The sequence below is a fragment of the Condylostylus longicornis genome, unplaced genomic scaffold, assembly GCF_029603195.1.
Source record: "Condylostylus longicornis isolate FDR11 unplaced genomic scaffold, ASM2960319v2 ptg000031l, whole genome shotgun sequence".
Classification (NCBI taxonomy): Eukaryota; Metazoa; Arthropoda; class Insecta; order Diptera; family Dolichopodidae; genus Condylostylus; species Condylostylus longicornis.
The window spans coordinates 2,437,380-2,453,772 of NW_026578000.1; the positions used below are offsets into that span (position 1 = coordinate 2,437,380).

General features: G+C 20.1%; 1 protein-coding gene across 17 annotated transcripts in view; it reads left to right on the forward strand.

Annotated features, from left to right (window-relative positions):
- LOC129608558 (muscle-specific protein 300 kDa) overlaps window positions 1-16,393 on the forward strand; it is a 257,736-nt gene that overhangs the window by 174,134 nt on the left and 67,209 nt on the right. For all 17 annotated transcript variants that reach the window (XM_055520156.1, XM_055520158.1, XM_055520151.1 and 14 more), the window contains 3 exons: window positions 9,919-10,888; window positions 11,600-11,812; window positions 11,921-12,181. In XM_055520156.1, coding sequence (XP_055376131.1) covers window positions 9,919-10,888; window positions 11,600-11,812; window positions 11,921-12,181 — 1,444 coding nt within the window. The remainder of the gene's footprint in view (window positions 1-9,918; window positions 10,889-11,599; window positions 11,813-11,920; window positions 12,182-16,393) is intronic.

Below are 16,393 nucleotides of genomic sequence, written 5' to 3' on the forward strand. Positions count from 1 at the left end.
ATATTTCGGAAAAATAATTTTTTTTTTTAGATTATAAATTTTCATTTTCTTACAAAAAAAAAATCAAAAATTTGCTATTTTTACTTCTATTTGAGATTTTTTTACTGCGTAGAATAATGATGATTAAAATGAAATCTGTTATACTTTACTATTATATATTATGTTTATAATTTATAAAGGCTATATAATACCTAGAAAACATGTATATACATAAATATATTTTGTTTATATTTAAAAACGAAAATTTAAAAATTTGACAAGCATATATCGAAATACTTTTATATGTATATGCATATGTATAAAAGGTTCTGATAATTGTATTTCAGATTTTGTTCAGGTCTTATTGAAATCTTCAAAATTTATAACGTGACATATTATATAACTGTAAATTACATAAAAACTAAAAATTCTGTTAACACAAAAATGTTGAATGTCAAATATTTTTTAACTAAAATCATCGATAAAAATGAACTTTTATTTACAAAAATTAGAAGTGGAAATTTATAAATTGTTATATTTATATTTTTATAAAATAGGCGGCCTTTATCAAGGTTTTGTAAAAATATTTTTTTTTTTTTTTGATATATAATTTTTTTCGTGCACAATATTATTATAAATTGTAATGAAAGTATAGATATAAAAATTTTTAAAAATTTTTGTGAAATTTGAAACTGTTATACAATATTTCAAAAACTGTTATACAAACGAAATTTTATTGGTGCAAAAACATCCTCATACTTGAGATAAGTAATTTGTCACAACATCGTTTTTAATATTGCCCTTGTTTATATTAAATATATATAAACAAATAATTTATGATCTTATATATAAACAAATAATACAATAAATTCATAAGAATTTATGCTATATATGCACAAGTTTAAATCATGACAATAAATTAAAGAAAGAAATTTATCAAGGCAATAAATTCTAAAAAAATTTTTAGCAACTAATTATTTTTTTTAATTTGTTTATTTTAATTGAAAAATTAAAATTTTTTCACACGTATTTTTTGAATTATTCGATAACATTTTTTGAATTATTCGATAACTTTTATGATTGAATTCCTTTATTAATTTATTATATAACTTGCTATAGACATAGCAAATAATATAATTACACGAATATTTTAATATAAAAGTCGTTCTAAAAATATTTAAAATAAAAATTCATGTATTTATAAAGTTTTGGTTGTAAAATATTTCTGGAAAGTTGTTGGGGTTATAACTGTTATATTAAACTACCGGTTTAAAAAGTTGAACGTATTAAATTTTGTACATTTTTTATCGTAGCCTCTAACCTATAAAATTAAGTGGAAAGAAAGGAATAAAAAACGATTTCTACCTAAGAAAGTTGAAATTAAAAGCAAAATATTTCAACACGTGTAATAGTGTAAACCGCCGGAACTATAACCATGAGACAAACAAAATACACATATAGAAAATTTTAAAATAGTTTTGAGATAATTTTATCACTTGCCAACACAAAAAAAACGAATAAAATAGCAAAATTTTTTTTTTTTTGTAATTTTATTTTTATGAACAATAAAAAAAGAATCAAAAATTATTTTTCACGCTATTCTCTAATAATAAGTAAAAAAAAAATAAATACGCTTAAATTAAGATTTTGGAAAACTACCAAAATATTCGACATTTCTATTCGTAAACGTAACAAAATTTACAAAAAACAAAAAAATACAAGGAACACTTGTCATTTGCCGTTATTTTTACATTTCGTATCGTAACGCATATTTTAATTTTTAAAGACAACAAAAATTGATTTGTTCTACAAAAAAATCAATTACAATTAAATTTTATATAGCATGACGAAGTGTACTTTTAAAATGATTGAATAATGAGGAAATCACAAAAAATTTTCTTTTAATTTAAATTTATATTAAATATTTATAAATTATTTTAATTAAAATTGATCAAAACTATTTCTTTGTGTTAAAAGATTAAAGTAAGTAAATAGCTAGAACTGTGGTATTTAATAATTTGACAATATGAAATTTGGCCATTTCGACTAATTTACTCTTTCACACAATTCTAATTCAGTCGCACTTAATTTAATAAATTACTCGTATTCAAATATTAAAAATATGTTTCTTAGTTTGACTTAAACAAATTCAAACACTATATATTAGAAATATATTTTAACAAACTCGAGGTTTTGTATTAATAAACCAAACTTTTTTATATATCTTATGATTCATTTAAAGTTATTAAATACACGTCATCACCGGTCAAATTCATGAAATTTTCAAAAAATTAAAAAATACACTTCTGTTTCTTGCCAAAGTATTTGTTTATTTTTTTTTATTTTCAAATGCATTTTTTGTTTTATTTTGATTTATTTTTATTCAGAATAGTAAATAAATAAATCTATACGTTAAATTTATTTTAAGAAATGTTATCTTTTTCTATATTTAATCTTATCAATACGGAAAACTATTTTAAAGTAGTCTAAGTATCTTAATAAATTTTACGTCATTTTTATACTAAATAAAAATTATTATTATACTAAGTGAAAAATGAAAACAATATTCTTGATTTAAAAGAAAATAACAGTTTGTTTTGCTTTTTTTCTCTCTCTGTTTTCATGTATATACGCATAAACTAATAAAATTTTAAAATCAATTAAATCCAATAAATGGGTACTCAATATTCATTTATACTTGCTCTTAATATACATTTGCACTTGCATTCTCAACGTAAATTTTTATCTGAAATTTTTATAATTATTAAATCACAAATAAATTTAAATTAATTTCTCAAAATTAATAATAACCACCATTTCAATTTATGTTTCAAATCTCATATGCAAGAGTGATAAATCAGTTACATTGTCGAATCACATCGGATCACTCACATCAAACAACAAAGTTATATAAGTATATAGAATTGTTATATTGTAATATAATTTTAGTTGAATTTTCGTAAATATGAAAATTTTAGATGAACGGAAAATAATTCATAATTTCTTAAATTAAATAAGATATTTTGATGTATTTTATTGAGGTATATGAGAGTATTTCCCATACAGGGAATAGGCAAAAAAAATTCCATTTAGAATTTCCTAACGTAACTTAGAATTTCCTAATTTCTCAACAAATTTTCAAACTACATAAATAATTCAATGTGTACATAAAATTCAATAACTTCATTGCAAAAATAAAACAAACAATATTGGTGTGTATAGGTAGATGGCCGTTATGGCCATTTTGTTCAATTAAAATGAAAAAAAATGTTCGTATATTTTATGTACATACCAATTAAATAGTAATTGGTTTACATTGCAAATATATATATATACAAAATGTACACCTTTATATTTCAATATAATATTTTTAGAGCAATAATTTTGTCCAAAATAAATTTCATTTGTATGTGGTTTATATAGAAAATAAAAGTTGAATGTTGACGCCACTAGTTATATGTACCTATATACATTTAACATACAATAATATTATTAATTCTATATAAGGTACAAAAGAATATTCAAAGCTTTTATATTACATATTCTTAAAACTTAAAAATCAAAATATCTAAAAGCAAAAACAAGCGTTTATGTACATAAATTGCTATTTGTAAAACTTGGCTAAATTATACTGTTATACATATAACAACTATGTTCAAAAATTAGTATTATACTTATGTATGCTAACATTTTATAATAATAACGCATACATTGCAGATAACATCTAAATTTAAATTAAAATTTAATCACGTAGCTATTATCATTAATTACTTGCTTAAATTTTTCACAACATTAAAGAAGTAGAAAAATTACTATCTAAATTAACATTTGAATTTTTAAAAGCGCTCCACCCAACTGATAGTTATACCTACATAAATAAATTTTATCATATTATTGTTTTATTTTAATTATTATAAAAATAAATAAATAAAACAAATAACGCCTAGATATAGGCAATCATCAATATAATAAGATTGTAATTATTAAAAACAAATTGTTAAAAACAATTGTCTAATATACATACATTATACCTCATATTTTTAGAAATTAAAAAACAAGTTTGTAATTTTTCCAATTTTCCTGCAAAATACAGAATTTTGCAGAGAACCAACTCCTACAACTACTGTCATAATCTGTTGTGTTAAGCTTGTAGTAATGCTGCAAATATTTGCTAGTTTATATTTTTTTATATATGTATTTTAGTTTCTATTGTTTAATTTTGCTTGTAAAATTTCAAATTTTCTACCGAAATTTCAAAATGTTTTGCCGAACTATTTTGTTTTTGATAAATTTCTTAACTTACATCGAAATGATAAAAAAAAATTATTATTCAATCAGATAATAAATAAATAAAATAAAAATTTGAACCTGATTAAAAAACAAAAGTAGGAAAAAAAATATTGAAATATTTCGCTTACACATGTTTAAAAAGGTCAGAGTACGATTAAATACTCGCACCTTGAATAATTTTCTTATATTATTTTTTTTTAACGAGAATCGTTTATTATTGAAATCATAACAAAAGTTTCTGCAATAAAAATGTATTAACTCAAAAAACACGATTTTTCTGGGCCTAAAGCTAAAATCATATATTCAAGGTCATAAACTTCAAATATTTGTTTATCAATTTTTAAAATAGTTTATAAAATCATTCCATTAATATTCATCTATGTATATAGATTATTTTTGAAAAAGTTTTTGTTTTTTGTGATTTTCTCGAAATGGATTTTTTAGAATTAATACAATTTCATCGCAGAGTTGCGAATGTGATCTTGAAAATTAGGTGTTTTTGTTTTTTTTTTTGTCTTTTTAAAATTTATTATAAAAAATTATTATCTTTGTAGAAGAGTTTTAAATTATAGATTCTGTTAGTATGAAATTAATTTTATTGTGTTCTCTCATACTTTACAGAAATTTCTAGTTATTGTACATATGTATATGCTCATAAGTACATAAATATCAATTTATGTCACAAAAAATTTTTTTTTGTCACTGCACTACAAACTTTTGAAACTATGGAATCAAATTAGAAATGACGTAATTTTTTTATTAACTTTTTATTTTTCTTCTCTAAATTAAAGAAATCAAATCAAAATTTTAATTTTACGCAAATGATATAATTTTAGTAGTATGTATGTAACATATGTATATGGCATACTAAATATACATTGTTCCCATGTATATATGTATGTAAATAAATATAAAATATATGTTGTGAATTTCAATCGTGCTTAGATCAAATTTTGTGATAAAGGTAAATTTTTCTTATTTGTAAGTATTGAATTCTGAAAGGGTATAAGTTTATTTTACTCAGAATTCTATACATACTTAAATAAATACGAGTACTTATAAACATCTGCTTAAAACTTTTTAATATTTTAGAACACGGAAATTATGAAAATATGAAGATATTCCTTTCAAGATGGCAATAAACCAAATGAAGCAGCGTTTCTTTACCGAACTGTTTTCGTATGGATTTTGTTTCATTAAAATTCGATGGCATTCTTTTTCATCTGTCAAAGAAAATCTATGAACGTTTAAAAATTAAAGTTTCATCAAATTTTAATCGGATCAAAAAAAATCCATGAAAACTATTTGATCTTTAAACGCTGATTTACAAATCGGCCTCGATTCAATTTGTTTATTACCATAAACATACATACAAACCTCATAATTTAACAAAATTTAGTTCTAAAAATTTGAATAAAATTATGGTTTATCTATATATATATATATATTTATTAATAATTTTGAAATAATTTTTATTCTCTTAAATATTATGCGACATTTTAACAATTTTATACTGATAGTACATTTGCTGTACTATAAGTATATAAAAGCAAAAATATTTGCTATATTATTTCGTCAAAAAGCGGTTTTCACTAACTGACATATTGTTAGTTTTCTTTTAATACACGTGCATACAAATAAAATTTTTATTTATGAATCATAGAACATTACTAATTTTGTATTTCATTGTTGGTGGTACTCGGGTGGTAGTCTGCTTGGTGGTACGTATGCGAAATGAAATGGCAAACATGAATTTTATTTGTTTGGTCAAATTTAATTTTTTTTTATTTTTGTATTTTCTTTTGTCTCTTTTATTTTATGTATCTAATTTATTGTCGCAAATCGAGTATACTTTACATACGACATCGTATACAAACAAATACATATTCAAGTACATATTCTATAATCATATTTTTTAATGTATCTTTCTTGAATATTTCAATTGAAGCATGAATAAAAAGTAATTCATGAAACATTTTAGACCACCTAAGAATTAGTTATGAGAAAAATATTTTAAAATTATAAACCATGTTAATTATTTAAATTTTTTAAGTTATACTTATACTCGTACACATTTACTTTCTATTTTAAATTTCTGTATGTTTTAAATGTTTTTTAAATGTTTGAGAAATCAATTTGTTTTTTTCTTGTTTTGTACGTTCTTCGTAATAATAATTTTATTTTCATAACTTTCAAGGTAAGAAAATAACTACAAGAACATAGTAAAATAGATGAGGTTGGATTTCAAAGTAATTTTTTTTCATTTTTTTTTTTGTATTTCCAAAAATATAACAACTATATTTTATGAATGTCTTATAAATTAAATATTTAAACTATAATTTATTAATTTTTTCTTTTATTTAAATAAAATAGTAAAAAAAATTTTTTTCTAACAGTGTCTTCATAAAATATGTATAATTCACAATTCTGTTTTTTTTTTTTTTTAACAAAAAACTAATTTTGTTAAAGTTTATTTATAATAAAGTTTTATTATTATAAAAATTTTCATTTTCTTACACTGAGAGAAAATATTTTTATTTTATCGTAAAATACAAAAGTTTTTCTAACACAAAAATTTTAACAAAATATAGATTCTTTCATTTAAATGTGCACTACGGAGCACATCTACATTTTCGACTGTCATACGAAAATTAAAATTTCAATCAAGTGCTCGTTCACAAATTACTAAAGTAAATTTTAGTGCCTTATGTTTTAAGAAAAGTATGTAGTGCTTTAAACCATCAAAAATTTTAATAAATTAATAAATGAAGATTATTACATGATTTTGAAAGAAATGAAAAATATTCGAATTCAAAGAAATCTCTTCCATGGATATGGTTAAATTTATTGCCGTTTTATTAATTTCAAATAAGTATTCACAATTAAATACATGCAGAAGCATAATTGTAGACAAAGCGTAGACAAATTTATGTTTGTAGAAGCAAAACGCTGAATTCAATTTTTTCTACTTTTCAACTACATTTTTATCAAAATTTTACCAAATCTACTCGTAATCATCTAAATATTTAATAGAAATTAAAAATTTAGTAAAAATTCTCTAGTATTATATTTAACTAATTTTTAATTTGGTATTTTAACGCCATTTGGCGTTGGAATTTTTCAAAAAATTTGTTTACATCAAAACAAATAATAATTTGTAAAAACAATTTCTAAACTTTTAGATTGTTAAATAGATTACTGTAATGTATGCGTGTATGTATTTGATACATAAGTTCGTTTATTTGTACTTATACATGCATGGATGTTCATTGAATACAATATTACTTGTATATTACTGTGAATAAAACTTAGTTATTATTATAGCCGGCATTTTTCTTAATTAATTCATAATATATTTTTTTTTATCATATTACGCTTTTTTTTTTAAATAATTTTTTCTTTATTATTAAAGACTAATTGCGCGTAGACACATCGATAAGTACCCGTAAATTCAAAATAAATTTATAAGTATGTCATTTTTCATATGATTAGTAATTTATTTAATAAATATGTTAAACTTATATGTACGTGTAAATTTGGTTGGCTCCACATTGCCTTTTTTTTCTTGTTTTTGTCTGATTGTGATTTATTTTTGGCAAGCTTTATTGTTTGCATCAATCATTTACCTGTATATTTAGATTTCCTTTCACTTTCTTTACCTAAAACTATTTAAAGCTACATGCACGTATGTACTTACATATTCATACATATACATAGGTGAATTTCAAAAATACCATTTCGGTATAAAAAGGAAACAGTTTACGAGGTTCTAATTTTTATTATGTTTTTTTGATATTTAGGTATATAACAATTTTTTAAAATAAAACAATTTTTTATTGTCATTTTGAAAAAAAAAAAAAAATTATTATTGAACGTATTTATGAATTTATTTTTATCTGTGTAGTTAATTTTAATTTCTATTTTCTTCTCGAAATTTTAAAATTAAAAAAAAAATTTAAAAGATCAAACAGCATTTTTTGATATTTTCATAATGTTTTTACTTTTATACATTTTTTTATTAATATTTTTACTTTTTGTATCTAAAAATTATATACATATGTACATGTATGTATATTATAAAGTAAAGGTATATATCAGAAGTACATTTGTGTTCATTCCTGATTATTATGTATGTTTGCGAAAATCTTAGGTTGAGTTCAATTTTTATTTTTGGAATAAAAGTTTTAAGTATTACATTATTATTTTTAGCTTTCTATTGAAAATTTCTTTTGTCTGAAAGAATAATAATTTAATCATAGAAAATTAAACTATTAAGTCGATATTTTGTCTCCCAATTAAATAGAATTTGTTTGGTTTTATGCATTTATTTAAAATTTCGAACTTAAAATAATTTCAAGTACTATATTAATTAAAAATTATGTGGAATTTGGAATTGTAAAGAAATAAAAAGATCCGTTTAAGAAAACGATTTTTAAATTATTCGTTCTATTTAATTTAAGAGAACATACGGCAATTATTTATACACACTATAATATTTTTAATAATTTTAACAAAACAAAAAATAATTCATAGGATAAAATTTACAGTACACAAAACTTTGATAATTTTACACTGACTTTTACGTTAAGTTAAAAATAAAATCGAATTATAATATTTTGCTTTAGTCCTATAGTGGGCAATAATTAAAAAAAAAGTTTCTTACCTTTTACCACATTGTTACAAAATAGCAAAATTTAAAAAACAATAATAAAAATATATGAGTTTCCTTTTTATTTTTCACTCTCGTTCTCTTTGTTGCTCTTTGTTTTGCTTCATGTTCATGCTAAATTTTATATTTCTCTTCTCCACTTATTTTCACTCGATCTCATTTTTCCTCTCTATTCTATTTTTATTTATTTTATATTTTTATTCGTATGTATATTTATTTTTCTCGAATGGTAAAACAATGAGCCTGTCTGCAAATTTTTAATTTATTTTTTTTATGTTTCTTTAATGCCATAAATATACATACTTATGTACATACATTAATTAAATGAATTCTACAGATGCTCTCCTTTGATATTGTTGTATTGTTGACTGTTGTATACAGAAATTGCCATACATACTTATGCATATATGTGTAAATTAAATACATTATATACACATGTCTGGCTGGATTTTAAATTAAAAATAATTTTTCATTTATATTTAACAGCAAATCATTGAGAACGTTCGCAACGTTCGTATAGTATAATTATTTTCTTACACCAAAAAAAATTAATACTTTCACCGTTCTGTTTAATTTTAAATTAATTTAAATATTATTATAAATAAATAATTATAATTGCGCTTTATAAAAAAAATGAAGAAAAAAACTAATAAATAATTGAAAGGAAAAAGTTACAAGAAAATAATTTTATACATATACAAAAATTTAAAAATAGAAATAAATGGTGTAAACATAAATGAAAAAAAATCATAAACTGAATGGGGCAAAAAATTAAACGTAAAATTTATAATTATAAAAAGAATAATAATAAAATCTGAATAATAATCAACTTAATTTATAAATTATAAAAAAAAATAAAAAATCTGATAATTTCTTGGATTAAAAAGTTTAATTTATAAATTTCATAATTTTTATAATTTGGAATTTTTAAAAATTAAATAAAACATTTTCATATTATTAATTTAATATTTATTTTTTAGATTAAACGAGTCTCTACGCGAAAAGGATAAAAAAGCAGGAAAAGATTTAGATGAAATTCAAGATATCTTTTATAAGATATCATCACTACAAGATCGTATTAATCAATTAATTGAAGAGTCAAGTGATTTATATGTATTCGATGAGAATACAAAAGAGGTTGAAAATAAAATTAATATATTACGCAATAAAATAAAAGATATTATTAAAGAAAGTCATAATTTAATATCAAATACAAAAGATAAATATATAAAACAGCAAAATTTAATACCATCTGATATACAACAAGAATTAACTAGTTTAGAATTATTAACAGAACGTTTACAAGGCGCAATGGATGAAAAAGAACGTGAATTTAAACGTGCCAAAACGGTACGTACAGATTATTTAAATGGTGTTGATGAAATACAACAATGGTTGGCAACAGCTGAAACAAAAATACAAGATCGTAGTTTGGCACCATTACAATTAAAAGAAATATTAAATCGTATTGGTCAAGAAATAACTGGTATATATGAAAAATTAGATTCAGTTAAAGTAAATGGTAATATAATAATTGATAATAGCCGTAGTCCACAAGAAAAACAATTAATACAAAATAATATTGACCAATTAACACAACAATTAAATTCATTAAGATCATTATTAGATGAAAAGAAACAATTAGTTGGTGATAGTTTAGATTCATGGACAAGATTTATGAATTTATATCAAATGGTAATGCAATGGTGTGCTGAAAAACGTAAATTTATTGCAGAGCCATTAAGTTTAACAACATTAACTGAATGTAGACAAAAATTAAATGATTATTCAACGGCTGTTAAAAGTATTAAACCAATTATTAAACATTTAAAAGAAATGGATAGAGAATTAGAATTAATAGGACAAGTAACAACAATTGGTGATTTAAATAATAAATTACAAGAAGCTGAAAATAATAAAGTTGAAGTTGAAGCAATTTTATTGCAAAGGGTAAAAAAACTTAAAAAAATTATAAAAATTTTTAGAAAAGAATTTACCAAAATTTTATTACAGAAAATTTATTAGTTATTAAAACAAAATTTCTTATTTGAAAATTTTAATAACCTTAACCGGAAACTATAGAAATATTTTATAAAATTACTATTAGTTAATTGAACTTTCTGTTTCTACGCTTGATCAAAAGTTTTTGCTCATAATTATAACAAAAAAAATTCTCATTGATTAAAAATTTACAAAGTATTAGTCATTGTTAAAAAAATATTTTAAATAAAATTCCTAAATTACTTTAACTGCAAAAAATGCTTTATTTACTACTCTCGAAAAGCAAAAAAAGGTTTATAGATATTGTTATCTAATCATGTTTTCAATTACTAAGAATTCAATTTAATTTTTAATTCAACAAAACTTCATTGATTTACAAAATTCTTAATATTAAAATAAATAAATAACAAATTTAATAATATCGAATTATGTTCAAGTACATTTTTTTTTGTTTTTGTTACTATAAAGATTGCAAATATCAAATTTATATTACTATGTTTGCAAATCTTAAAAAAAAAATACTATGATAAATTAAAAAGTTTTTGCTTTTATCAAAATTGACATTAATATTTTGTTAAATTTTTTTTTAAAAATTTTTATTTGGAAAATAAAATTACAACAATCAAAATTCGAATCTAAATAATAAAAACAACTTTATAGAATGCGTTACTTCAAGAAGCATCAGAAGAATGGGATCAATGTGAAAAGAAAATTAAAGATATTAGAACATGGATTGATAAAACAAAGAATGTATTAGAATCACCTAACCATAAGAAAAAACCATTACGCGATCAATTAGGATATTGTGAAAAGACAATTGCTGATATAAATGTACAGAAAACAAAATTATCATTGTCAATTGAAAAATTAGAGGTAAAAAATAATGAAATGAATTTTAAAACGGAAGTATAGAATATAATTAAAAATTAAAATTTTATTTTTTTACAATTTTTACACAAAAAAAAAAAACAAAAATTGCAGGTACATTTCCGTTCTGGTTTAGGTGGAGATCCACGTTTAGCTGAAAATGTTGATGAATTAATTAAAGTCTTAGATGAATTATTAGTTTTAGTTAAAACTAAAACAACTGGTTTAGAAGAGACTTTAAATCAAATTGATGTTTATCAGCAACAGATGCAACAGTTACGTCAACAAATAATACAAGAAGAACAACAATTAAGGCAATTAATGGCACCAACCTATTCTCCAAATGATAGGGAGCGTGCATTAGCGGATCAACAGGTATGTTGGTTTTTTTTATTTTTTCAATTTTTATAATTATTTGGTTAGGGAATTGATTATAGGAAAAAGAAAAAAAAAGATACATAAATACTTTTTTTTCTTTTCTAATTACCCTGTACTTCTTATATACTACCATATAAAAGAAGAAAAATAGGAAAACGTTCCGAACAAAATGAAAATAAAAAATAAGTAAAAAGAAAAAAAATTTAGTGAATCTCAGAATCCCAAAAACATTTTTTTGAAAAAGGTTTTTTAGAAAATTTAATACTTTACCCTTTTAGCATATTGTATTTTTAGGAAATTCCAAGAACGCACCATTCAAAATTTTTACCAAAATAGGGAATATCGGAAGAAACTGGAAACATAAATAAGATTTTGCAAAATACAATATATTTTCAGAAATTCGAAAAAAAAAAAAATGAAACACTATTAATGAAAAATCTATGTATTTTCATTTAAAAAATAAAATATATCAAACAGTTAACTTTTTCTTAAATTTATTATATTAAAACTCAATAGCAAATATTTATAAATAAAATGAAATTGAGAGTGAAAATTTTGCAAAAATTGATTGTACGAGTAATCGAAATCAAAATTTAAAGAATTACTTTGGTATTACAAATATTGCAAATATTAGAAAATTTCAATATTTTTTTAAATTTTATATTTTATTTGTTTTAATTTACTCCGACATCTGGATCACATCTTATTCATGAGTAGGTAAAAAATTAAATATGTTCAAGTGCATTTAAGATCATTATTATGATGTCATATTTAAATAATATAATAATATTGTATATTAAAAGACTATTTCAAAATTTTCTGACTCAGTTAATAATATTTTCTTATTATTCTTTGAATAAAACAAAAAAAAAATATTCTTATATTGTTCCTAATGAAATTCTTATTTAAACGAAAATTTCCAATGTAAAATATATTTTGTTGTTGAACTCAAAAAAAACTTAATTCTATTTTTAAAATACATTGTTTTTGTTGTTGCTTTTGTTTTCGTTTAGCAAAACTAAAATATTAATGTTCTTCTTAAAATATTTTAAATATTATGGTTTTATACACATATGAATGAAGAACATACGCAAATCACTCTTTTTTGCTATATATTTTTAAAATAATACTTTATGATTTTACCGAATAAAAAAATTAAATGTACTTGTATAATAGTATAATACATATGTAAAAAATAACTAAGTATATTTTTTATATATGTATTATACTATTTAATTTTATATTTTATAAATGGACATTTTAATATAATAAATTATTTTTAATTTTAATATAAATTTCAAATTACATTCAAATTAATGTAATTTTTTTCGGAAATTACGAAAAATTTTAACGGAAATTCTTTTTATTAAATTTCAAAATATATGCCGTTTTTAATATATAATATTAAGAACGGCTACAATTTTCAGCAATTAATTTTTAAATAATAATTTCAAATAAAAATTTTATAGTTTTGATATTATATTTTGCAAATTTCTTAATGTTTCTATATTCCGAATATTTTTATTTTATTTAATTTTTTTTTTAATTTGATTTTTCGTAAATTGAATTAAATTATGAAAAACGTATGAAATATTATCAACTTACAATATATATAAAAGATGTTAGAGAAGTATATAAATTTAGGTAAATATCACCCATATATTTCAACCATAATACATGTATTGTAATATTTACAACAATTTATATCATAAATATATATATCCACGTATTGTTCATACATATATTAAAAAAAAAAAATATTTTATTCATATTATTTAGCTGCCATATTTGATATTTTTTTTTCAATGTGCATTTACACATTTACTTTTTTCTTTCGTATATATTTAAAAGAAATGTTAAATAATTAATAAAACCATGTTGTTTCCATTTACATATAATACATCATTATTTTTTCTCATTCTAAATTATTTTTTATAAATATTCATTGATAAAAAAACTAAATAAAAAAAAATTAATTTTTTTTTTGCATTAATCATGGCAAATTATCATCATTAAATATATATATTTTTTAAATTATTTATTTTTGATTGAAAAAGTAAAAATTTACACATTATTTAATAAATGTAATTCAAAAAATTATCATAAATCATTTTAATAGGATTTTTTTATATGTATGTATCCTTACTGTATGTAACTATTATATTAGAAAAAGACCAAATTTAGAAAATTAGAAAAAAATCAAACCTTCAAAAAAAAAATTGTGTTTTTTTTTTTTTTTTAAATTATATAATAAAAATAATATGATAAAAATAATTATAACTGTATATCGCGTTATATATAAATTGTGCACGCATTTTAACATACGTGTACTATTGTATAAATATTAACAATGAAAAAGGAAATCGAAGAATTAGTGAAATGAAATGAAAAATAATTGAAATATAGATGATTCGCACAAACAAATTTTATAAGATGAATTATTATTGTATAACAATTATTTATTGTGTTATGTTATGCAAAAATTTCAGTAAAAAATTATCTTTAAAATTTAAGAATTTATTAAAATATTTTAATAAAACTTATACAAAAATATTATAAAAATCTTATTTATAAGACCAGCATCGGGGCATCGTTTAAACGGGCAAATAAAATGGAAATAATAAACCTTATAAAAAATTTAAAATTCATAGAATATTTTGTAAATTAAAAATAAATAGTTAAAATAACATAATAATTTTGTCTTATAAAAATATTATTAGAAAGCCGTCATCTTATATTTGAAAGCTCAACCGAAAAAAATGAAAATTGGGAATGAAATAATTTAATACTATGTATAAAAAGTTTTATTTAAAATTTTTATACTATGTATAACAAAATTTTAGGAAAAACTGTTATACTTCGTTCTACAATGAGAAAATAATTTTTATAATAAAATTTATTTATTTCTTTACATTTTTTTAATTATTTTCATTGGTGATCTTTATTTTTAAAAATATTTTTTCTTTAAATAAATAAAATTTAATAATATATGATGTACGTGACGTAACAAAGGTAATACTTTATTTTTTTATATAAATATATATATATATATATCTTAAATAAAGGATTTTTTCCAATAAAATAGTCATTCTTTTAAATATAGAAATTTTAAAGTAAAAGGAATTTATATTACAATAAACATAGAAAATCAAAAACAATAAAATAAAATTTCGCACAATTTGTTTTAATTTTTATTTTGTTTTTACCTTTTTTTGATTAAATTTTTTTTTATTTTTAATTTTATTACTTTAATTTTTTATTTATTAAATTTTTAAATGAAATTTTTAAATTATCTTCCTTTATTTATTTTGTAATTTTTATTATATTATTTTTATTAAAAATGAAGGTTATGGGGTATTTTTAAATATTGATATTATAATGTTATGATATGGTTATGGGTATACACATAATATATAAACTTGTACTAATATGGCATAATTACGCATACATTACTTTTTCTGTAGTCTTTTGGCGACGACAATGTTATGAGGAAAAAACTTTTTATAATATAATTTTTTTAAAATTCTTAAGAATAAAGAAAATTTCATTTATTATACATATAAAAATTTTTAATTTTAGTAAATTATTTATCATAATTAAAAAAAATCGATTGAACTAAAATTTTTAAATAGAAAATAATTTGTTTTTTATTCATTAAGGAAAACTTTTTATATATTTTATATCCTAGTCATACAACAGTATTATATTAGTTTTTTTTTTTTTAATCTTAACTAGAAAAGGGGAAATTTTATTATAGTATTTTTTATATTTTAATTTTTTTTTTTTATTTTATAAATATAATTATTCTAATTACATTTTTATTATTATTATTTTTTTTAATTTAATGGTAATTGGATTTTTCTTTTAATTCTTATTATTTTCCATTTTTTTTTTCTTTCTTTTATATTTCCATTCATCGTAAAATTACTCTTATATCATCATAAAATAAACCACATATAAAATGCATTTTATAAAATAATTAATTATTATATAATACGCACAAACACGGCCACGCAAAAATATTTATTTGTAAATGGTATTGTTGATTTATGTATTATACAAATTAATTTACGTATTTAATTAATATTACGTATATGAAAACATTATTTCTATAAACAACAACAACAAAAAAAAAACTGTTATACATCACTTGTATTTAATTATCATATTTCTGTAAAATATTGAAAACATCGTAAAATTCCTTTCAAA